This window comes from Polypterus senegalus, chromosome 10 (genome assembly GCF_016835505.1).
Source record: "Polypterus senegalus isolate Bchr_013 chromosome 10, ASM1683550v1, whole genome shotgun sequence".
Taxonomy (NCBI): Eukaryota; Metazoa; Chordata; class Cladistia; order Polypteriformes; family Polypteridae; genus Polypterus; species Polypterus senegalus.
In genome coordinates this window covers 60,575,570-60,600,338 of record NC_053163.1, presented here as the reverse complement: position 1 = coordinate 60,600,338, position 24,769 = coordinate 60,575,570, and the positions used below count along the sequence as shown (strand labels likewise).

General features: G+C 37.6%; 1 protein-coding gene across 4 annotated transcripts in view; it reads right to left on the bottom strand.

Moving 5' to 3' along the window:
• Nucleotides 1-24,769, bottom strand: part of nlgn3a (neuroligin 3a) — a 610,831-nt gene that overhangs the window by 313,106 nt on the left and 272,956 nt on the right. For 3 of the 4 annotated variants that reach the window (XM_039765814.1, XM_039765816.1, XM_039765815.1), the window contains 2 exons: nucleotides 23,955-24,663; nucleotides 22,219-22,278 (listed from right to left, as the gene is read on the bottom strand). In XM_039765814.1, coding sequence (XP_039621748.1) covers nucleotides 22,219-22,278; nucleotides 23,955-24,432 — 538 coding nt within the window. In that variant the 5' untranslated portion in view covers nucleotides 24,433-24,663. The remainder of the gene's footprint in view (nucleotides 1-22,218; nucleotides 22,279-23,954; nucleotides 24,664-24,769) is intronic. The other variant, XM_039765817.1, reaches the window with a different exon arrangement.

The following is a 24,769-nucleotide window of genomic DNA, read 5'->3' as shown; positions in this document are numbered from 1 at the left end:
TCATTTTAGAGCTGGACGCCTGGCATCTTTTTTTGGCAACAGGTTCGTTTCTGTTTGGTGTGAGGTTCTGTGTTGTGGAGATTCTCAGGATGGATTGCAGGTGCTCATCAGTGAGGCGACTCCTGTGTGCTGTTTTGTTAGTCTTTATCACTGAGAAGAGCTTCTCACACAGATATGTGCTACCAAACATGCACAAGGTTCGAGCCGCATGTAGACGGACTTTTTGTTCTTCAAAGTCACCAAAGCGCCGTGCAAACTCAGTGCGCTCGCTCAGTTTATCAGCAAAGTGCGTAGTTGGGAACACCGTAGTGACGACTTGGTTTAACATTACTTGGCAACAGGGAAAGTGGGGCAAGGTGAACTGGTGCATTTGTGTCTCCCATAAAAGCAGCTTCACTTGAAATCACTTTGTGATTGTGCACGGTAAAACGTCCGCTGAAGTGTCAGATTCTTATTTAATTATTCTGCTTTCTGTATCTTCTGCATTGCATTCAGGTTACCCTGATGTTTTGTCTCATAGTGCCGTCTTAGATTAAATTCTGTAATTACAGCCACATTAGCTCCACAAATGAGACACACGGGTTCAGTAAACATATACTCAGCCTCCCATCGGTTTTAAAGGCTCTATTTTCAGAATCAACTTTTCTCTTCAGCATCGTGTGAGCTAGCTTCGCAATAACTTGCAGCATCATAAGGTAGACTTGATTAACGCGTAAGTGTTACGGCAAGGCAGCTGAAGCGCTGCATTATGGGATCTGTAGTTTATTGTGTTACCAGCGCTTCATATACCGGGCTTTAATAACAATAATACAGTATATAAAATGATCTCGGGCGGATATAATTACGCCGGGCGGATGTGGCCCGCTGCCCTTGAGTTTGACACATATGGACTAAATAGAACTTGAAAAGATATATTTTTCAAATGTGATCGCAATTCAGATAGAGTTGACGCCAAGCACTACAGCCTCAATAAGTCATCCTCCCTCGCTCTTACTTTTTACCGTTCATCTAATGAATACACTGAGTATGGCTTTACCAAAACAATCATTGATGGCGAATAAAGTATCCATTATTCGAGTATGTAGATCGGGATATATATATACATATATATATATACCAGCGTGTCATAGCAGCGAGAAGTAGTGTGTTAAAAAAGCTAGAAAAAGAAAAGGGAACATTTTAAAAATAACGTAACATGACTATCAATATACAGTATTTGTTTTGTGAGTGTTACTGAGTGTTGCTGTCATCAAGGATTTGATTATCATTATTTCTTTCAATCAGGTTCGTATTTGTAGGATGTGTTGTGTTCAAGTTACATTCCGTGTTTGTCAATCGTTGTAAAGATGACAGGTTTCATTCATCGATTCGTTTCTTACTGCATCAATAAACAGCTCGTCTTCTTCTTTATCTGAGACCTGACACACTGCATGCACGGGTTTTTTACACTGTCTTCCTTTAGCGGGACATTGACTTTTTCCAACGTGTGCTTTGTTTCCGCAGTAGCTGGATTTATGAATATGCTTGTATGTATCAGACGCTTCATATTTTTGCTGCCTTTTCAATTGTGTAATTCGGTTTTGTTCAGCTCTTTGGAACTGTTGCTTTTATCTGTGCACTGCGTCAGTTCCGTGAGCCGCTCGGTGTACATGCATCGAAGGTTCCCAGCTGTGCTGGTGCCATCTCGTGCTATGTCCATGGCTGTATTTAATGTTACCTTAGTCCTGGCACTTAAAACTTTCTCTCGCAGTTTCGCTGAGTTTGTGTCAAACACCACCCTGACCATCTCATCTTCCTCTCCATAAGCACAGTCCTTCACCCGTGAATATTTAGTGGCAGTTTGCTATTGGATTGCCGCTGGCGGACGGCCTTATATGGGCAGCCTGTCTATGAACTTAATTTAAAGTGTAGGTTTACATCGTGCTTTGTTTCCGAAGTAGCATCATGAATATGGTTGTATATGTCACTCGCTCGCTTCTTATTGTTTCGCTGCCTTCTCAATTATATAATGCATGTTTTCTTCAGCGCTTTTTTGAGGTCTTCCTGGTTTTCTATGTACTGCGTGATTACGTGGGAGGCGTGATGATGTCACACGAAACTCCGCCCCACGGCGTTGAAGCTCATCTCCATTACAGTAAATGGAGAAAACTGCTTCCAGTTATGACCATTACGCGTAGAATTTCGATATAAAACCTGCCCAACTTTTGTAAGGAAGCTGTAAGGAATGAACCTGCCAAATTTCAGCCTTCCACCCACATGGGAAGTTGGAGAATTAGTGATGAGTCAGTGAGTGAGTGAGTGAGTGAGTGAGTGAGTGAGGGTGTGTGTGTGTGTGTGTATAAACTGCTCAAAAAATTAAAGGAACACTTTGAAAACACATCAGATCTCAATGGGAAAAAGAAATCCTCCTGGATATCAATACTGATATAGACTGGGTAATGTGTTAGGAAAGAAAGGATGCCACATCGTTTGATGGAAATGAAAATGATCAACGTACAGAGCCCTGAATTCAAAGATGCCCCAAAAATCAGAGTGAAAAAATTATGTGGCAGGCTAGTCCATTTTGCCAAAATTTAATTGCAGCAACTCAAAATTGTACGCAGCACTTTGTATGGCCCCTGTGTTCTTGTATACATGCCTGACAACATCGGTGCATGCTTCTAATGAGATGACAGATGGTGTTGTGGGGGATCTCCTCCCAGATCTGGACCAGGGCATCACTGAGCTCCTGGACAGTCTGAGGTGCAACCTGGTGGCATTGGATGGACCAAAACATAATGTCCCAGAGGTGTTCTATTGGATTTAGGTCAGGAAAGTGTGGTGGCCAGTCAATGGTATCAATTCCTTCATCTTCCAGGAACTGCCTGCATACTCTCACCACATGAGGCCAGGAATTGTCGTGCACCAGGAGCCACTGTACCAGCATAGGGTCTGACAATGGGTCCAAGGATTTCATCCTGATACCTAATGGCAGCCAAAGTGCCTTTGTCAAGCCTGTAGCGGTCTGTGTGACCCTCCATGGATATGCCTCCCCAGACAATCATTAACCCACCACCAAACTGCTCACGCTGAATGATGTTACAGGCAGCATAATGTTCTCCATGGCTTCTCCAGACCCTTTCACTTCTGTCACATGCTCAGGGTGAACCTGCTCTCATCTGTAAAAAGCACAGGGCACCAGTGGTGCATCTGCCAATTCTGGTATTCTATGGCGAATGCCAATCGAGCTGAATGCTGCTGGGCAGTGAGCTCAGGGCCCATTAGAGGACATGGAGCCCTTGGGTCACCTTCATGAAGTCTTTCTGGTTGTTTGGTCAGAGACATTCACACCAGTGGCCTGCTGGAGGTCATTTTGTAGGGCTCTGGCAGTGCTCATCCTGTTCCTCCTTGCCCAAAGGAGCAGATACTGGTCCTGCTGATGGGTTATGGACCTTCTATGGCCCTCTCTAGCTCTCCTAGAGTAACTGCTTGTCTACTAGAATCTCCTCCATGCTCTTGAGACTGCGCAGGGAGACACAGCAAACCTTCTGGCAATGATACGTATTGATGTGCCATCCTGGAGAAGTTGGACTACCTGTGCAACCTCTGTAGGGTCCAGGTATCGCCTCATGCTACCAGTAGTGACACTGACTGTAGCCAAATGCAAAACTAGTGAAGAAACAGTCAGAAAAGATGAGGAGGGAAAAATGTCAGTGGCCTCCACCTGTTAAACCATTCCTGTTTTGGGGGTCATCTCATTGTTGCCCCTCTAGTGCATCTGTTGTTAATTTCATTAACACCACAGCAGCTGAAACTGATTAACAACCCCCTCTGCTACTTAACTGACCAGATTAATATCCCATAAGTTTCATTGACTTTATGCTATACTCTGATTAAAAAGTGTTCCTTTAATTCTTTTGAGCAGTATATTTATGTATGTGTCTATAGCTTTGGTCACTGAGTGCAAGGGGAAAAATAATAAAATGTAGTCTATAAGTTATTAAACAGTAAAACATTAACGTTTTAAGAAGTAAAGTTACATTGAGCATTACTGGAGTGGTTTCGGGTAAACTACATTTTAAAGACGGTGTAAAACAACAGGTAAGTAGTACTAACAGCAGCTAAAATGTATATGGATGATCTCTCGGTAGTAGATCCCTTTTGAAAGGCGCTACATGACGGCTGTGGTATAGAAATTACAGTTTCTATGTGAACGTCCAAATTTCTGCCTCTGGTAATGTGCCTTACCGGCATTACCAGCAATTAAAGAAAATTAGTTTTGTGTCCTCTGCAGTGTTAAGATAGAAAGTCTTTGGTTTGGGACAAAATAAAAAAAGGTGTAAAGAAAGGAAAGTTGCCTTTTTCTTTTATATAGTGTAGAGCGATGTCTTTGCTGACGATATGAGCGCCTTTTGGGGACAGTCGCGTTGAGTCTTGTGTAGACTGGTGAGACGTCCCTGCCATTAATCGGCTGTGATGGCACTGTTATAACTGGAAGCTATTTTTCTCCATATACTGTAATGTAGTTGAGCTCGATGGCCGTGGGGGGCTGAGTTTCATGTGGCATCATCACGCCTCCCACGTAATCACGTGAACTGACTATCTACGCAGTACGTAGAAAACCAGGAAGAGCTCAAAAAAGCACTGAAGAAAACATGCATTATATAATTGAGAAGGCAGCGACTCAATAAGAAGCGAGCGACTGACATATACAACCATATTCATAAGTGCTGCCACTTCGGAGACAAAGCTCGGTGTAAACCTAAAGTTTAAATTAAGTTCATAGACAGGCTGACGCTGGTGTTTGTAATTTAGTACCTGCCCATATAAGGCCATCCGTCAGTGGCAATCCAATAGAAACACTGCCGCTAAATATTCACGGGTGAAGGACTGTATTTATGCAGAGGAAGATGAGATGGTCAGGGTGGTGTTGGACGCAAACTCAGCGAAACTGCGAGAGAAACTTTTAAGTGCCGGGTCTTAGCTAACATTACATACAGCCGTAGAGATCACACGAGATGGCACAAGAACAGCTGGGAATCTTTGATGCAAGAACACCAAGCGGCTAACGTGAACTGACGCAGTGCACAGGCAAAAAGCAACAGTTCCAAAGAATGCTGAACAAAAACCGAATTACACAATTGAGAAGGCAGCAAAATAATATGAAGCGTCTGATAAATACAAGCATATTCATAAGTGCAGCTACTGCGGAAACAAAGCACACGGTGGAAAAAGTCAATGTCCCGCTAAAGGAAGACAGTGTAAAAAAAACCTGTGCATGCAGTGTGTCACATCTCAGATAAAGAGGAAGACGAGCTGTTTATTGATGCAGTAAGAAACGAATTGATGAATGAAACCTCTTATCTTTACAACGATTGAAAAAAACGGAATGTAACTTGAACACAACACATCGTACAAATACGAACCTGATTGAAAGAAATAATGATAATCAAATCCTTGATGATAGCAACACTCAATAACACTCACAAAACAATTACTGTATATTGACAATCATGCTACGTTATTTTTAAAATGTTCCCTTTTCTTTTTCATAACTTCTTCAACACACTACTTTTCCGCTGCGAATATATATATATATATATACCCCGATCTACATACTCTCAAATAGACAAGCCACACGCCGTGGCGCAATTGTAGAGGCTTTGCCTCTAGCGCCGACATCTGAGGTTCGATTCCCGAGAAGGGATGCACTGAGTATGTACGCTCACTTCCCGCTTCATTTTACCCTCGCATCTCCTTGGTTTGGGACGTATGAAAAAATATGCAGTTAACGCAGAATCATGTTACTTTATTTTTAAAATGTTTCCTTTTCTTAGTACAAGCACAGCTGAGAAGCTTCGATGCATGTACTCCATAACACGTTAAAAAAAATAACACATTTAATCACACTTTCAATTCCAAGCAAAGGGGAACTTTTGTCAATGCATGATTTCCTGGTACATTGATTACACTGATGTAAACATCACAGCTACAAAAATGTTAGAGTCGGAATAAAGCGCGTTCCTACGACTGATCGGAGGAAAATTTTCATTTCAAAAGACTACTCAAGCGAAGCCTTGATAAAAGCATGGTTTTGTGCACACTGAAAAGCAAGCAAAATTAGATGCATTACAGAAAGCGGACTTTGTGGCTCTTACTGGGGATCATTGGACTTCCGTGACCGTTAGTAATTCTAATTACATCTAATTACAAAATGTTCAATGATCACACTGTTTTAGCCTAATGTACAAAATAATTTTGGCTGAGGTTACTCAGAGTTTAAAGATTAAGTTGGTCAAATTACCTTTTATGTTTCTGACTTATTTTTATAAGAAGAAAAACTGCACTTTATGTTGAAATTTTGGTTATTATTATTTAAAGACAATACCATTCTGAAAATGTACTTAAAATACTTAAACTACCACTTTATTTTTAAGTCTGCCCAATTTTAACCAGGGATGATATTTTTGTTTCTGTTTTGAATTCAAATGCAGTTTAAAACCATTTTTTTTTCAGAAATTAAAACAGCTTGAGTTTACAATATTCATTTCTATTATTTGATTCTGTCGCCCACTAAAACCGTTTTAAATAAAAAAAAAAATTTGCGATTTGGGGCAAATTTACGTGTGCGATTACATACGATTAATCAAGATTAATTCTTACACAGCCTCTAATTAATTGGATTCATTTTTTAATCGAGTCCCACCTAACATATATATATATATATATATATATATATATATATATATATATATATATATATATACACAGTGGTGTGAAAAACTATTTGCCCCCTTCCTGATTTCTTATTCTTTTGCATGTTTGTCACACAAAATGTTTCTGATCATCAAACACATTTAACCATTAGTCAAATATAACACAAGTAAACACAAAATGCAGTTTTTAAATGATGGTTTTTATTATTTAGGGAGAAAAAAAAATCCAAACCTAAATGGCCCTGTGTGAAAAGTAATTGCCCCTTGTTAAAAATAACCTAACTGTGGTGTATCACACCTGAGTTCAATTTCCGTAGCCACCCTCAGGCCTGATTACTGCCACACCTGTTTCAATCAAGAAATCACTTAAATAGGAGCTGCCTGACACAGAAAAGTAGACCAAAAGCACCTCAAAAGCTAGACATCATGCCAAGATCCAAAGAAATCCAGGAACAAATGAGAACAGAAGTAATTGAGATCTATCAGTCTGGTAAAGGTTATAAAACACACCAGCAAATCCACCTCTGAATGGCTGAAGAAAAACAAAAAATGAAGACTTTGGAGTGGCCTAGTCAAAGTCCTGACCTGAATCCAATTGAGATGCTATGACATGACCTTAAAAAGGCGGTTCATGCTAGAAAACCCTCAAATAAAGTTGAATTACAACAATTCTGCAAAGATGAGTGGGCCAAAATTCCTCCAGAGCGCTGTAAGAGATTATTATTGCAAGTTATCGCAAACGCATGATTGCAGTTATTGCTGCTAAGGGTGGCCCAACCAGTTATTAGGTTCAGGGGGCAATTACTTTTTCACACAGGGCCATGTAGGTTTGGATTTTTTTTCTCTCTAAATAATAAAAACCATCATTTAAAAACTGCATTTTGTGTTTACTTGTGTTATATTTGACTAATGGTTAAATGTGTTTGATGATCAGAAACATTTTGTGTGACAAACATGCAAAAGAAAATAAGTTTTTCACACCACTGTATGAGTATATACAGTATATATGTAGATATGTATATGTGTATATATATGTGTAATATATATGTATATATATATTTATATGTATATGTATATATGTATATGTATGTGTGTATATACATATGTATATATAACTGTGTATATATATGTTTATATATGTGTGTGTGTGTGTGTGTGTCTGTGTGTATGTATATATATATATACTAATAAACGGCAAAGCCCTCACTGACTGACTGACTGACTCATCACTAATTCTCCAACTTCCCGTGTGGGTGGAAGGCTGAAATTTGGCAGGCTCATTCATTACAGCTTCCTTACAAAAGTTGGGCAGGTTTCATTTCGATATTCTACGCGTAATGGTCATAACTGGAAGGTATTTTTCTCCATTTACTGTAATGGAGTTCAGTCAGTTCTGTGGGGGGCGGAGTTTCGTGTGACATCATCACGCCTCCCACGTAATTACGTGAACTGACTGTCAACGCACTAGGCAGAAAACCAGGAAGAGCTCCAAAACGTGCTGAAGAAAACATGCATTATAAAAACATATAATTGAGAAGGCAGCGAAACAATAAGAAGCGAGCGAGTTACATATACTACCATATTAATGAGTGCTGCTACTTCGGAAAGACAGGTGTAAACCTAAACTTTAAATTAAGTTAATAAACAGGGTGGCGCTGGTGTTTCTCATGCCCACGGGTAATGCGGGATACAAGTTTAATGAGAGGACGCAGGATATAAACGAGAGTTTTGATCAGTTTGTAACTAAGTTAGAATTGCAGGTGAAGGGGTGTGCTTATGCAAATTCCGAGAGACTGTGTTTGTGGGGGATTGACAGTTAACGCGGTTGGGGGAGTCACGTCATCATATCCCCTCCCATTTACCTCATTTCGCTCTGAGCTGAGCTCCGTGGCTAACGGCATCTTCCGAAGCAACTTCATCACACTCCCACCAAATACTCACAGAAAAATCCACAAGTTAATACACACACTGTCTCTAGAGTTTCTCCACACTTAATGTATTCCTCGCGCCCCCTTTATACCCTCTAATCTCCCATTTCAATTCAGATACCTCCAATTTCCTGTAAGGCTCAGCTGCGCGATGACAAGTAATAAGTCTCAAGGACAGACCCTACAAAACGATGCCATTGATTTCAGGCAAGATTGCTTTTCTCCTGGACAACTATACTTGCATTCTCAAAAGTGAGCTCAGCGCAGCTTGTCATATTACATCCGAGTGCAGCCAGAAACTTTTAAGTACCGGGTCTTAGATAACATTAAATTAAGCCGTAGACATCGCAACATCACACAAGATAGCAGCTCACGAGAACTTACTGAACGCAGTACGAGTGATCACTTCCATGCATCAAACCTGTTCAAAAAACGCATTACACAATTTACAAGGTTATGGCTTTCCATGGAGTTCGTTTATACAGCAGCGGAGAGGCTGTATGAAGGCAGCTACACAGAAAAAGCAGAGCGCCACACTCTGAATGTATTGCTGGCATCACCGTTATACCCTCTGATCTCCCATTTGAATGGAAATGCCTCAAATTTCCAGTAAGGCTCTGCTTCGCGATGACAATTAATAAGTCTCAGGGACACACCCTACAAAAGGTTGCCATTGATTTGAGGCAACATTGCTTTCCTCCTGGACAAAACTATACGTTGTATTCTCAAAAGTTATATATATATATATATATATATATATACACCCCGATCTACAATACTGTCAAATAAACGACCCACACACCATAGTGCAACATGAGAGGCTTCACCTTTAGCGCTGGCGTCTTAGGATCGATTCAGAGTGGGTGCAGTGCGTGTGTACTGCCTGATGAGCCCAGAATTAGGGCAACGCGTGCAGCGTACTGTTTGCATTATTTGATAGTAAAACTATTTCAATATATTCAATATATATATATATCAGCGCTTAATGATTCATTTTACTCTCGCAACCCCTGTTTGGGAAGAAGTATGAAAAAATATGAGGTTAACGCAGAAAACCAGATAACCAATTTAAGCTTTAGGAATCATAGATACTTTATTCGACATCAATGATTGTTTTGGTAAAGCCATACTCGGTGTAATCCTCCTTCCATGTTATAATATTTCCGACTAGCCAAGATTAAATGAACGGAAAAAGTAAGAGCGAAGCGAGGTGACGCAGGCAGGCAGGCGACAGCTCAATAGCTCGAATTTGGATATACTACAGTAGGTTCTATTTAGTCGCCAGAAATATCTTTGGTAGGAATGGAAGTTGGATTTAGTCTTTAAATTTCTATGGTGAAGAAAAATGTATGCAATGATGATTAAATTTAACTTTCATTCCTACTAAACATATTTCTGTTGACCAAATAAAAATTACTTATATTTAAAATTTAAATAGAACTTGAACAAATACGATCATAATACCCACGCAGCACTAAGTGCACGTAAGATTACGAGTCATCCGTTTTAACAAGCAGCATATTGCACTGATACGAAATAGCCTGCCCATTTAATTATTTAGGAATGGATAGATAAATTAAGATTTTGTACAAATAATGTTTTAAATTTTTCTTCCTCAGTGGATTCTAGCACCCCCAGCAACAGCTCCTCGCACCCCAAAGGAGATATGTGTGTGTGTGTGTATGTATATATATATATATATATATATAGAGAGAGAGAGAGAGAGAGAGAGAGAGAGAGATACATATATATATATATATAGATATACATATATAGATAGATAGATATAGATATATAGATTATATAGATAGATGGATATATACATGTAGATAGATATACAAGATAGATATATATATACATATATAGGTGTATGTAAATGTGTGTCTGTATATATGTAGATATGTGTGTATATATATATATATATATATATATATATATATGCCAGCAACACTCATGACAATGACAAAACAATTACATTGTCAATCATGTTACATTATTATTAAAATGTTTCCTTTTCTTTTTCATTACTTCTTTAACACACTACTTCTCTGCTGCAAAGCGCGGGTATTTTGCTATATATGCATATGTATATATGTGTATATGATATGTATATGTATATATACTGTATATATGTATGTGTGTGTGTCTGTGTATGTGTGTGTGTCTGTGTCTATATATATATGACAGCAACACTCATATCAGTGACAAAACAATTACATTAACAATCATCTTACGTTATTTTTAAAATGTTTCCTTTTCTTTTTCATAACTTCTTTAACACACTACTTCTCCTGCAGAAGCACAGGTATTCTGCTAGTATATATATATATATATATATATATATATATATATATATATATATATATATATATATATATATATATATATATATATGCCAGCAACACTCATGACAATGACAAAACAATTACATTGTCAATCATGTTACGTTATTATTAAAATGTTTCCTTTTCTTTTTACTTGTCCGCTGCCAAGCGCGGGTATTTTGATATATATATGGCACAAACTCAGCGAAACTGCGAGAGAAAGTTTTAAGTGCCGGGACTTCGGTAACATTAAATACAGCCATGGACATAGCACGACATGGCACCAGCACAGCTGGGAAACTTCGATGCATGTACACCGAGCAGCTCACGTGAACTGACACAGTGCACAGACAAAAAGGAACAGTTCCAAAGAGCGCTGAACAAACAACGAATTACACAATTGAAAAGGCAGCAAAAAAATATGAAGCGTCTGATACATACAAGCATATTCATAAATGCAGCTACTGTGGAAACAAAGCACACGGTGGAAAAAGTGAATGTCTCGCTAAAGGAAGACAGTGTAAAAAACCCGTGCATGCAGTGTGTCGGGTCTCAGATAAAGAAGAAGACGAACTGTTTATTGATGCAGTAAGAAACGAATCGATGAATGAAACCTGTCATCTTTACAACGATTGACAAACACGGAATGTAACTTGAACACAACACATCCTACAAATACGATCCTGATTGAAAGAAATAATGATAATCATATCCTTGATGACAGCAACACTCAGTAAAACTCACAAAACAATTACTGTATATTGACAGTCATGTTACGTTATTTTTAAAATGTTCCCTTTTCTTTTTCATAGCTTCAACACACTACGTCTCCGCTGCGATACGCGGGTATATATATATATGTATATATATACCCCGATCTACATACTCGAATAATGGATACTTTATTCGCCATCAATGATTGTTTTGGTAAAGCCATACTCAGTGTATTCATTAGATGAACGGTAAAAAAGTAAGAGCGAGGGGAGGATGACTTATTGAGGCATGCAAGCAAAACTACAATAGCACGCGGGCTCGATGTACAAAAAAATATATCTTTTCAAGTTCTATTTACTCCATATGTGTCAAACTCAAGGCCCGCAGGCAACATCCGGCCCGGCGTGTAATTATATCCGGCCCGCGAGATCATTTTATTTCTGTATTATTGTTATTAATGGCCCGGGGATATGAAGCACTGGTAACACAATAAACTACCGATCCCATAATGCAGCGCTTCAGCTGCCTTGCCGAACACTTACCGCGTCCCCGCCGTCTCTTCAGTCGTTTCCTTACTTTGCGAAGGAAGCAGCTTTCTCAGAGCTTCTGCACTGTTTTATAAACGAACGATATATAAGAAAGTCCTTTTTCCTTGCTTCGCCAACGAAGCAACCTTTTTATTTAATTCACGGGTTCTCTTCTAATTTATTGTTCGTTTGTTACGATTGTTACAGTTATTGTGTAGGTTTTATTTAATCCACGGGTTCTCTTCTGTGTTCACTGCGTTGTCTTCTTTCGTTTACGACCTTCGCCAAGGAAGCAGAAACTTACAACCACCGAAACTTTGTAACGGCACAAGACTTCAGGTCACATCTCTACAAAACAACCTAATTGAAGCAACTATATTTACTGGCAGTGCCTCAGGTGACACAGTTTTTATTCCTCGCATCCCCGTTATACCCTCTAATCTCCCATTTCAATTCAAATGCGTTCAATTTCCAGTAAGGCTCTGTTTCGCAATGACAAGTAATAAGTCTTAGGGACAAACACTACAAAAGGTTGGCATTGATTTGAGGCAGGATTGCTTTTCACATGGCCAACTGTATGTTGCATGCTCAAGAGTGAGCTCAGCTCACAGCTTAGTCATATTACAACCAGAGGGCCGAACTGACAACGTGGTATACAGAGAGATCCTTAACAATTAATTTTTTACATATTTTCGTTCAGTCTAAAAATGTTTACTTTTTTATTAATAAAAATATTCAGACAGTATTTCATATATATCAAAATACCCACGCTTGGCAGCGGACAAGTAAAAAGAAAAGGAAACATTTTAATAATAACGTAACATGATTGTCATTGTCATGAGTGTTGCTGTCATATATATATATATATATATATATATATATATATATATATATATATATACACACACACATAAACATATATATACATATACATACATATATACAGTATATCTATATATATATATATATATATATATATATTTGCACAAAGCCACACTTTTATCAGGCTTCCGTCGGGTAGTCTTTTAAAATGAAATTTTCCTCCAATCAGTCGTAGCAACGCGCTTTCTTCCGACTATTACATTTTTGTAGCTCTGATGTGTGAATCAATGTAATTGGTGTACCAGGAAATCATGCATTAACAGAAGTTCCCCTTTGCTTGGAATGCAAAGTGTGATTAAATGCATCGAAGCTTCTCAGCTGTGCTTGTGCTAAGAAAAGGAAACATTTTAAAAATAACAAAACACGATTGTCAAAGTAACCTTTTGAAAGTAGTGCCTGGAGGATTCAGAGTGTGGAGAAACTCTAGAGACAGCGTATGTATTAACTTGTGGATTTTTCTGTGAGTATTTGGTGGCAGCGTCACAAAGTTGGTTCCGCAAGACTGCGTTAGCTGCAGAGTTCAGCTCAGAGCGAAATGAGGTGAATGGGAGGGGAGATGATGACGTGACTCTCCCGCCCGCCTTAACTGTCAATCCCCCACAAACACAGTCTCTTGGAATTTGCATAAGCACAGCCCTTCACCAGCAATTTTAACTTAGTTACAAAGTGATCAAAACTCTCGTTTATATCCTGCGTCCTCTCATGAAACTTGTATCCTGCATTAACCGTGGGCATGACAAATGCCAGTGGCAGCCTGTCTATGAACTTAATTTAAAGTTTAGGTTTACACCAGGCTTTGTTTCCGAAGTAGCTGCACTCATGAATATGGTTGTATGTGTCAGTTGCTCGCTTCTTATTGTTTCGCTGCCTTCTCAATTATATAATGCATGTTTTCTTCAGCGCTTTTTGGAGCTCTTCCTTGTTTTCTACGTACTGCGTTGACAGTCAGTTCACGTGATTACGTGGGAGGCGTGACACGTAGAATTTCGAAATGAAACCTGTCCAACTTTTGTAAGGAGCTGTAAGGAATGAGCCTGCCAAATTTCAGCCTTCCACCCACACAGGAAGTTGAAGAATTAGTGATGTGAGTGAGTGAGTCAGTGAGGGCTTTGCCTTTTATTAGAATAGATTTCCTGAACAAACTATTTTCTGAAAATGACCTCAAAATTAGTTTTTTGGGTCTACAGGGAGAAAAATAAAGGGGAAACTCCTAAAAGATCAATGCCTTTCATAACGAGACCTCAAAATGAGTCCAAAAGTATATCATATGTGGGGACTTTCTCATACTAATTCTTAGGAACGCAAAATTGTTTTAGTCAGTGTAAAATTAGGGACCAAACTATATTTCTTGACATACAATACCTAAAAGATTCAATCTAGCACAGCATTTATATTTTATACAGCATTATATTTTGCCTCCAGAGTCGAATACAAATAATGCAAGATGAGCACCTTGATCAAAATGGGGCCTCAACAGATTTACATGTGTATGCAATTATTTTTAAAATAGAAAGGATAATTATTTTATTTATTTTATTTACCTATTGCTTGTGCAAGCTTTATCTTATTTTTACTCTGCAATGTATGAAAAAATATCATGTTGTGTGACTATAGACATGAGGTGATGAGACATATTTTTTGTATCAATCAGCTCTCAATCTTTCCTTACATTCTTTACACTAGGCAGGCTACAGAGTGGGTAGGTCCCTTCCAGTCTGTCTACAATAATAATAAAATAAAAATTAAAATCACATTTTAACATGGATTAAAATGCATTGATTTGTTTTTAATAACTGTTTAAATGCTCGCAGTCCAAAATGTACAAAACATTTCTTAAAGAGCTACCAGAGAACACCATCAAATATTATTTTAATAACATGAGAACATTCTCAAACCCTCTTTGTCAACAAATGCATCTTTTAAGCATTGGGCACAAGGTAGCAACTAGCAATGGACTTTTCAGGGCCCACTCATGCAACTCCTACTCACACTTAGCCAGGTTAGAGTGACTAATTTACCCAAACTGCATTGTCTTTGGGATGTGGGGGAAAAAAAAAAAGAGTACCCAAAAGAAAATCTGGCCAGCTGTGGAAACTCCACACAGATGACAACTAAGCACAGGATTCAAATGCATAATGCTGGATATGTGAGGTAGCAACAGTAACCTGTACTCCAGTTTGACACCCAAAATTACCATACAATGGTGGACCATTTTTGACATTTAAAGTCGGTACTGGGGCCCTGAAGCTTAAGCTTCATTTGTTTCATAGTAGATCCGGCCTTGTAATTGTCTATTATATAATAATATTGCTGAGGTTTGTGTGTGTGTGTGTGCGTGTGCATGTGTGTACAAATCCATCTGATTAGTTTGGCTTTGATGGAATTAGTCAGTTTACCTGACTCCTCTGCCACTAAACCTGTCAGTTGATGTGATTGAAAGATGAAGTGCAAGTGCGAGACACATGAGCAGAAGTAAAGGCATAGGAGGCACACTGAGAGTCACCTTCAAAGACAAGAAGTATAAAAGCAGACAGGAAGTGAGAAAAACACCTTGAAATGACAGAGTCTGATAAGCAGGCTTTATGGGAACGTGTTAAAGAGAGGCAGTGCTGGTCAAGCGTGGTTCAGACACTTGAGGATATCAAGGAAAGGCACTGATCGTAAACGGAGGACAAGAGATAGCAAATATTTTTAAATGTATTCTGTTACCCTCGCTTGACAGGTAGTGTGGCTAGTTATATTTATAAGGCTAAATTTATTGTTTTATATTTAAAAGTAAATAGATTTTTATTCAAAATTATAAGCTTATATAATATTAACTGAACTCCTTGTTATCCAACATTTTAAATATAACAGTATATCTGTGTACTTTAAACAATAATATTTTAGCAGAATTAAATCATCATATGCATTTCAGGCTGTGGTGGTGTTTTGGTATTTTTTTTAGTTATTTAGTACAGCTCAAGTGGAAGTCAAATGGTTATGCACATTTTAACTTGGTTTTAGCAAAACAAAAGCATCCAAGTTAAAAATCCTTTAGAGTCAATGAAGTTAATCTACTTGTAATGAACTGGGTTGCCTTGATGAATTGTTTATTTTCCATAAGTTGTCAGCATTTATTTGATTTTACCCTTGTAGTGTATTTGCTCTAAATGAGAGTATTATCATAATGCATTTCTTGTTTTAGGGGCTCATTAAAAGCTTCTCAGTCAAGTAATTAGGTCTTCATAATGCTCGGAGTTGGTGTTACTTATTGTATTTTTAATTTGATCATGGATGAATGGATGGATAATTAAAATGTTTACTTTTTAAAGTTGTACCTTTTACACTTTGCGTTTCCTACATCAGTGTTTTTTATATCACCTGCATAATTTATACTCAATGTGCTAACATCTGTATTTCTTTTATTTTTCATTTGCCGTTATTATTTTACTTATAAATGCAAGCCCATTAGTGAAACATAAATTCATGTTGCTGCTTGCACACATATTTAATATATACTGTTTAAAATTAACAGCTAGAGTTCATGGATATGTATGTATTAGTTATTGTGCATTATTCATTCCTCCATTGCTGCAGTTAATAGGATACATCTGATGAATTCCATGTGCCCTAAAGGTCATCGTCTGCTAAACTTATAATGGTGTTTCAAAATACCATCTATTGTACCAAAGACTGATTATTTTACCAACACTACTTCCAACACTCCATTATGTAAGGATTCTGAGGAGGAAGGCATAAATACCACCAAATAGGGTTTTAAAGTTCACAATGTGAGGAATACAACAATAAGCAAAGGGATAAAGTATAACACTACATCATTAATAAGGCATAGGCCTTCACAATTTACTTAGAGTGTATACATGGACCCACAATTGTTAGGTTTTGTTGTTCCTGATACTGAATTGTGGTTTCTGCTTCGGGACACTAAACAATCAGCTTTAAAGTTTGCTTCTAACATCATGATTCCACACACCTTAATAACTGTTTAAAAATCTGCTTTTTCCCTCAAAGGAGTTTTTACACGTGGTCATCAGTGGCCAACTGAGGGTCTTTTTTTCTTTCTTTCTTCCAACAATGAAATGTGTATGCCTTTGTATAAAATCCCTGCTTTAGGGTGACCAAGGCTATTTTCAAATCTGGTTGTTGAAGTTAGGTGACAGCAGTAACTTTCACACAGTTCTGGGAACAATAAAAATCTGATGGTAGAAGATCCACTACATATATACAGTAGGAATAAGTATGTTAGAACAATTCAGTCTACATTCATGTGCACAAGGAAAAGTCACCAAGAGTAAACAATGAGGAATAAATATATATCAAAGTGCTGTGTAAAAAAGCACTACTTGCTACTTATAGTTCCAAAATATGTTGTTACAGGCATGGTGGTGCAGTGGATATTACTGCTGCCTCACAGTTGCCCCAGTCTTCAGTTCAAATCGCAGGCCTAAGCACTGTCTGTGTGGAGTTTGCATGTATGTGTGGATTTTCTACTAGGTATTCCAAATTTATGATCACATTCAGAAAGAACGCATGTTAGCTGAATTACCATCTCACGTGTCGGTGGGAGATTGCCGGGAAGCACCTGGAGTACATCCGGCTGGCTATAAAAGGGGCCGCCTCTCTTCGTACGATGGCTGGAGTCAGGAGGAGAAAGACAAGGTCTTGGTGGAGGAAGGAGGCGGCCTGAAGAAGCAAGGCATTGGTGTTGTGGGAAGAACTTTGAGGACTTGTGGGGTTTGTGAGCACTACTTGTAAATATGGAGAACTTAAATAAACGTGTTGTGGATGACATGTAAGTGTCTGCCTGTCTGTGTCTGGGCCAGCCTCCACACTTGGCTGGACAATGCTTCTCGATTCTTACTCCAATGAGTGGAATGATCTCCCTTTGGCTATTCAAACTGCACTCATGTTTAGGCATGTTTTGAAAACTACCTTTTTGTTAAATATTTTGGAATTGTTTAGTTTCTCTTTTACAAGATAGCTGCTGTTGTACTGTTATGGCTCTTAGGATACAAATTTTTATAATTTAGAATAGTGGCAGGTATAATTATATAGTAGTAGTCATAACTAAACCCTCTTGCAGGTTTTTTATCTTGTTCTCAATTGTTTTTGATGCTTGCATCGCTAATCATTGTCGTATTTATTAAAACTTGCTTTGTAAGTCGCCTTGCATAAAGGAATCTACTAAATAAATTATAAGAATTTGTTTGAAAAATAGTGAAAAATCTAAGCTATGCAAAATAATTTTGTGTGGCTTGAATTAAAATTATTGATAAATAACTGTCAAAATGCCTTTAATTGATACATTTTTTAACTCATTTCTCCAAAGTGGAGTTCTAGGGAGACAATGACCATTCCAGCAGCATCGGGCACAAGAGAGAAAAATCCTGCAGCAGCAGTTTATCACAGGGAATGTTCACACACACCAACACTGGATAAGCTGAAAGGATAATAAAAACATTTCTTGGATGTGGAAGGAAAACCAGAACACCCGAAGGGAAGCCATTTAGACATGGACAGGAAACACTGCAGTATTTTAAAATTTTGACCTTTACATTTTTGACTTAGCACTTTCATGCTGACTCAGAAATCTTCATTTGGATCTTGATCTTTGTTTGTCCACGAATGAATTAGAAGAAGAAGCACTAGATGGCAGTAGAGAGACAGCTAAAACATAGGCATTGCATTAAGAATCTCCTCCAGGCTCTTACTACTGAAGACTGTAGTACTCCAGTCACACCTCAAAACACAGACATTCAAACTAAACAAATTGTTGTGCTTTAAATTAACTAAAGAGATTTTCATTTAGATCTTGATCTTTGTTTGTCCGCGAATTCCACGCATGCATAGACCACCTTCCAGTTTAGTACGTTGTTGTTACTCACGGATGTCAACAATGTGCCGGAATAATGAAAGGGGTGGTTGACAGTGTTACGCTGGTTAGCTCCTAAAGCTTGGTTAGAGAATGCGATTGCCGAAGATAAAGGGTACGTGCCTACGTAACATATGAATGAAAGAAAGACAGTGGGTAAAATGAATGACAACGTAACAGCACGTTCCGGAAATTATTATTGTTACGTTGTAGCCGGCGAGTGCTGTGCATCTCAAAGTTGTACCGTGGCTTGCTCACATGTTAGTGAAGTGATCCCTATTTATGCTCTCTGTATATTGCCTTACTCTTTGGATTGCCACAAAGCAACCTGCGGGATTGGAAAAAGGTTGAGAAGAGATCGTGAGAGGAAACGACAGCGTCATGAAAACAAGACAAACTGTGAACGGACAGAAGCAGAAATGCTCCTACACCACCACATAATTAATATTCGGACAGTGATTCCGAGTAGGCCGTTCCTATCGAATCAATGTCCAAGGGTTTTCTTTTGTAATTTTTTTTCCCTTATAAAAAATCATAATGCTGTGCAACGAAGGGCCCAGTTCACGACTGGCAGCCGCGTTTAAAAAGGGAGCCCTTCAGAGACAGCTTTAACACACGCAATGTAGTTGGCCGCACATGGCTAGTGTAGTATAAATGTTAATTTTTCATATGATGCTTTTAGTAAAGGTATCTGATAAATAAGGAATAATTGAATTGTTAATTTCTTTGAAAATATGTTTAAGACTGACTGGTAAATTGATTAAGCTGCTCAAACACCTGTTTTTCTTCAAACGTGATCAGCTGAAATGCAATGAATGGCCTAAAATGGAGAAAAGGTAAGCAGTTAACTGCCAGAGGTTTAACTTTAAAGTTTAGGTTTGCAAAAACTGAAAAAAAAGGAAATTTCAGAATATTACATATGGGCTTTCTTCAGGGAACAGTTAATAGGTTACAACCTACAGATTGTCTCTAGCAATTTAAGTAAATTAGGCCTTGAAAGTTGATGCAAACAATTTGCACAGGTATCCAAACTTCTGTTGATTACTTAAAACCCTTTGTCGGTCTTAAAGCAGAGTTGGAACAGACTGTGTTACTATACTCTCTGAAGTACTACTTGGACAATATTACACTGTTGAAAATTGTAAATTCCAATGATAGTGGCAAGAAAAATGTAATTAACAAATTAAATGAGAGAGAGCCTTATTACCCTAAGAAGTGTAGGCCTTTCATTTAGAGAATACAAAAACAAAATCAAAGTGTCAGTGAGTATTGTGGTGTTCTACACAACGCGAAGGAAACTGGAAGACACTCTGATAGGAAGAGATCTGGCACAATCCCACTCGGAAGACAAGTTTCTGAAGGTTACCAGCTTGCATGACAGATGCCTCACAGCACAAGAGCTTAAAGTACAGCTTAATAATGGTCAAAAAAAGCAAGTCTCAAATTCTAACGTAGAGAAGAGAAGACTTTGTCTAGTCTACAGAAGTCCACAGCCAGTATTTCAAGGCCCTATTTTGTCTTTTAAGGTATGGATTTCTTACTATCACTCCCCCTGTCAAACTTGCAGCACAAAGTCTTCTCTTCACAGTCGAAACAGAGACTTTTTCCTACCAAGAAGACACATTTGGTACAGCAAGTGTTGGTATTGGGCTAACTTTCCTTTTTATGTACTGTACCTGTATATGTAAGACTTGTTGATGTCTTATAGTTTAATATTTCTAACAGCATTTTCTTTTGAAGGAAAGCTGTAACAAAATATATCTATTCTATTACGCATTGCAATTATTTGCGATTAGGAATGTGGTTTCTATGTCTCTGTCTGCACACGATGGCACACTTTCTTTTTGTTGTTCCCATCTGTGGACCTTAATTGGTCAAAATAGAGGCTCGGTACACACACTGGCTTTCAAGTGCCTGTATTGTGTTACACAGACAAGAGCCCTGTACCAGAAATGTCTCATTACGTTTATTTTTTCATTGGTCATTTTGCAAATAGTGCAGAATTCGTATTGAAGGACTGTGCATAATTAATTTTTACCACAATAAAATTTTTCTATTTTGCCCAGATATAAAGATAAAATAGTTTATGAATTTCTCTTATATTATGTATAAATGGTATGCTCATATAGGAACAATTGTAAATATATAAATAGCCTAGAATTGGAGTTTGAGAAAGTCAAGCCTATCTGTAAATAAGCATCATTCACACCGTTTTGCTACTATGACTGTGCCATTCATTGGAGGAAACTGTGAGCATCATTACCGCACAGTTAAAAAGTTACAGCAATTTTAAATGAGCAAAGGGTAACTTGATGATTATGACAAGTCTGAATGACTAAGTACGCATTCACAACAAAACAAAAAATGTCATTAACCAAGAAAAATCACATATAAAAACTGAAACCAAAAAATATATAACATGTAAATCTAAACAAAAAACACTCAAAACCGAAAATAAATTAAAGTGACAGAGCTCTGCAAGTGTTTAATTTAATATAGTAAGGACAATAATCATAAAACTACAGTATTAGGCTCCAAAATCACTCTCAACTTGCTCGGTTCCATGAGTTATTAGTATTAGAGTTCTGTCTTTCAACATTTACTTTTACAGAATTTATAATGGAATAATATTGTTAAAATACCTACAAATTAGTAAAAAATGTAAACTAGCATTAAAATTTCAAGTGTATTAATAAATCTAATAATAGTTATACAAACATCTAGAGGTTTATTTATTTAATATTATATTAGTTGTTTTAACTTAAAAAAGAGTGAAAAAGTAGGCTTTATCACATGCAAACAGTTTTAAAGAGCTGATATTAAAATGAAAAGGAAGCTATAATATTTTCATTTTGATGTGAAATCTCAATGTCTTCTACCAAAAGTCAATATATTTTCTGGCTTCATCTTAATTCTCATGAAGTAAATGCTGCTTATATTGCATGAAGTATCATGCAAGGCTTTAAAAATAAACTTCTTAGCTTAAGTAGCCAAAGCTGTTATTAGTGTTAAACTAGTCTTAACATTAAAAGTGCTTACAATAATTCTCTTTAAGACATACTATATAAATACACATTTTAAAACTGTCTAATAAGAGTAGCACCAGTATTTCAAAAGTAAAAAAACAGCAAAATTAATTTCTGATCTGAAGCAACGCTCATCAAAATTAGCAGTTTCATTTAGTAGTTGACTGATGCCAGTATCTTGCAGGATTCCGAGAGGACGTACCCGTCACCTCTCTTCTTTCCGTCTCATTGTCAGCTTGCTACATACCTCCTTTTCTACATATTTTCTTGTTGGGTTTTCTGGCACATTCCTTGGATATTCGTTTTACTGTAAAATGAATAAAAGACTACAAAATAACAGAAGGCTCCAGCAGAAATACCGGACGCATGCAAGCAATGCTCATTTCTGCCCCACCCCCCCAATACCCCTCCCCACGCATTACCAACAATAGTAAAAATTTTCTTCTGTAAATATGGGTGCTGGTTGCAAAAATATTCTGCAAAAATAGCACACTGGGACACAAGAAGTCAATGTTTGCATGCACTCTGATATAAGACCCGTTACTGAGAAGATCGGTGAAGGTCAATGTATTTTTGACTATTTTTTTTTAATTGATTCATGGAAAGGTTTGCAAATATTAGGATAGAAGACTTGAAATAATAAATAACTTAAAATTACACACTATTTTACCATAGCACAAAATAATTCTGCATTACATTACATGTCTGAGAGGTATGCTGTTTTGTATGTGTTTAGAAAATAACTGTTTTATATTTATCAAATGATTAACATGTTGAGCTCTTCAGTCGTGGATATATTGGTTTCTGGAACTCTTTAGTAGATAGCATTGTGGTTTGCAGACATAGTATTAAATCATCAATGATTTTTTTTTGTGTGTTCATCTTTTCTAGTAAAGGACTTTGAGGAGCTTAAGTCTAATTAGGCATCATGGTTTACATCTTCAAAACACCGCTGTGGCTGGAGTACTAATGGTACATTCATACAAGCTGTAAATCATGCAGCACTTATCATACACAACATTGGGAAGTAGCTGGCAACCGGAATGCTTCATGTGGTCAGTCAATGGGGATACAAACTGGTAACAGACAATATTGTGCTAGTTAGGAGCACATATAGTAAGTTGATTTCCTGTTAAATGTAACATGTTTAATACATTCATGTTTCTCACAGAGGTGGAGAACATACAAGTGGTGATTTGTATGTTGGTCAGACATGCAACTAAGAATCTCATTGTTCTCTAGGTGCCAGCAATACTATTACTACCATGGCCAAGAATCCAACCAAGGTTGTTTAATGTTAATTTGTTCTCAGCAAAACAATGTTCAGCTACATTGGCTATCTGATCATCAGGGTAAAAAATATTTTCACACACAACTGCTGTACACAGCTATGTGTGTGTACGTTTTACTACTGTGCGGCTATTTGTATTTCTTTTTGGAGATAGCAAATCAACCATTCAGTTTTAAATTGCTTTCTTTTCATAAAACCAAATTAAGGAGAGTTTCCAGGTTAGGTCACTTTGAAATGTAAACAGTAAGGGGTCTTATGGGATATTGTCTTGTTACAGATCTCCTGTGTACCAGAAAGAATATTTCACCAACCTTATTGAGCTCCCTTCTTTAAGAAACAGGTTAGATATTCCCAAAACAATCAACACAAAACAAAGAAGTAGATGCGCCCAAGTATTAAAATTCCAATGTTTCAAAATGTTTCATTTTCCTTTAATATTATTTTCTTTCAAAAAAATAAGGAAAGAAAGAAAGAAAAACACAAAAGAGAAACCCATACCAGTGACACGGAAGGGGCAGTTGATGAAAGACGGAATGAAAGAGCCAAGTCAAAATGAGAGACCAATAATGAAAGACACGTACATTGGCATGCAGCAAACAAGATTTCATGCTTCAAACACAACATTCAGGTGACAACTATACCAGTAAAACATAGATAAGTGAGATTTCTTTCAGTATACCCAACAAACTCACCATCCTCAGTTGGAACATAGATGTTTAAATATAAACAGTCCTCATTTTGATCTTGTATGTATGTTGCAACTATATCCAGGTTAAAGGTGAACCAAATTGGCATCATAATATCTGGCACGGCATTATGAATATTCTGTGGACAAACAGGTGCAAAATGAGTAGCATTTCTTATTCCAGACCATGTAGATGGTGGCTCTGGGGGCATGAAGCGTTTTTCTCCAGTTGGAGGTGCGGCATAAGGTACTCCCAGAAACTGATCCACAGGTCCCAAAATTTCACTAGGTAAGGGAACTCTTACCCCTCTAAGTTTTCCGTAGTGAGTATTAACAGTTGGATAGTAACTTTGGCCATCTACTACCACAATGAAGAAAAAACAACTCAGTATCCACAGCCCAACATTCCAGAATGAAAGCGGGTCCACACCATGACACTCCAGAACATGTGAAAGTGGACTGGTTCTTCTAGTTAAAAGCCACATTATGGAAGTCAAAGTTCACTCCTGCATAAATGGCAAATCCAGCTACACTGCTCTTGCTTCTAGATAACTGATATTTCGTTTTATAGCATTGGAGATAACGTCTGATGTATAAAACAAAAATGTAAGAATTTCCGACTAAAGGAATGAAGGGTCCACAATTTATGAATCCGGGTCTTCATTCAGAGTCAAATTCCTTGAATCCAATTTGGATATCATCTGGTTTTTTTTTTTCTGGAAAAAAAGAAAGATATAAATCTGGTTAATTCTTCATTGACTTGACAGACCAAAATTTTCAAGACCAACTTTCAAACTTAATTGCTCCATACCATCCCAATAC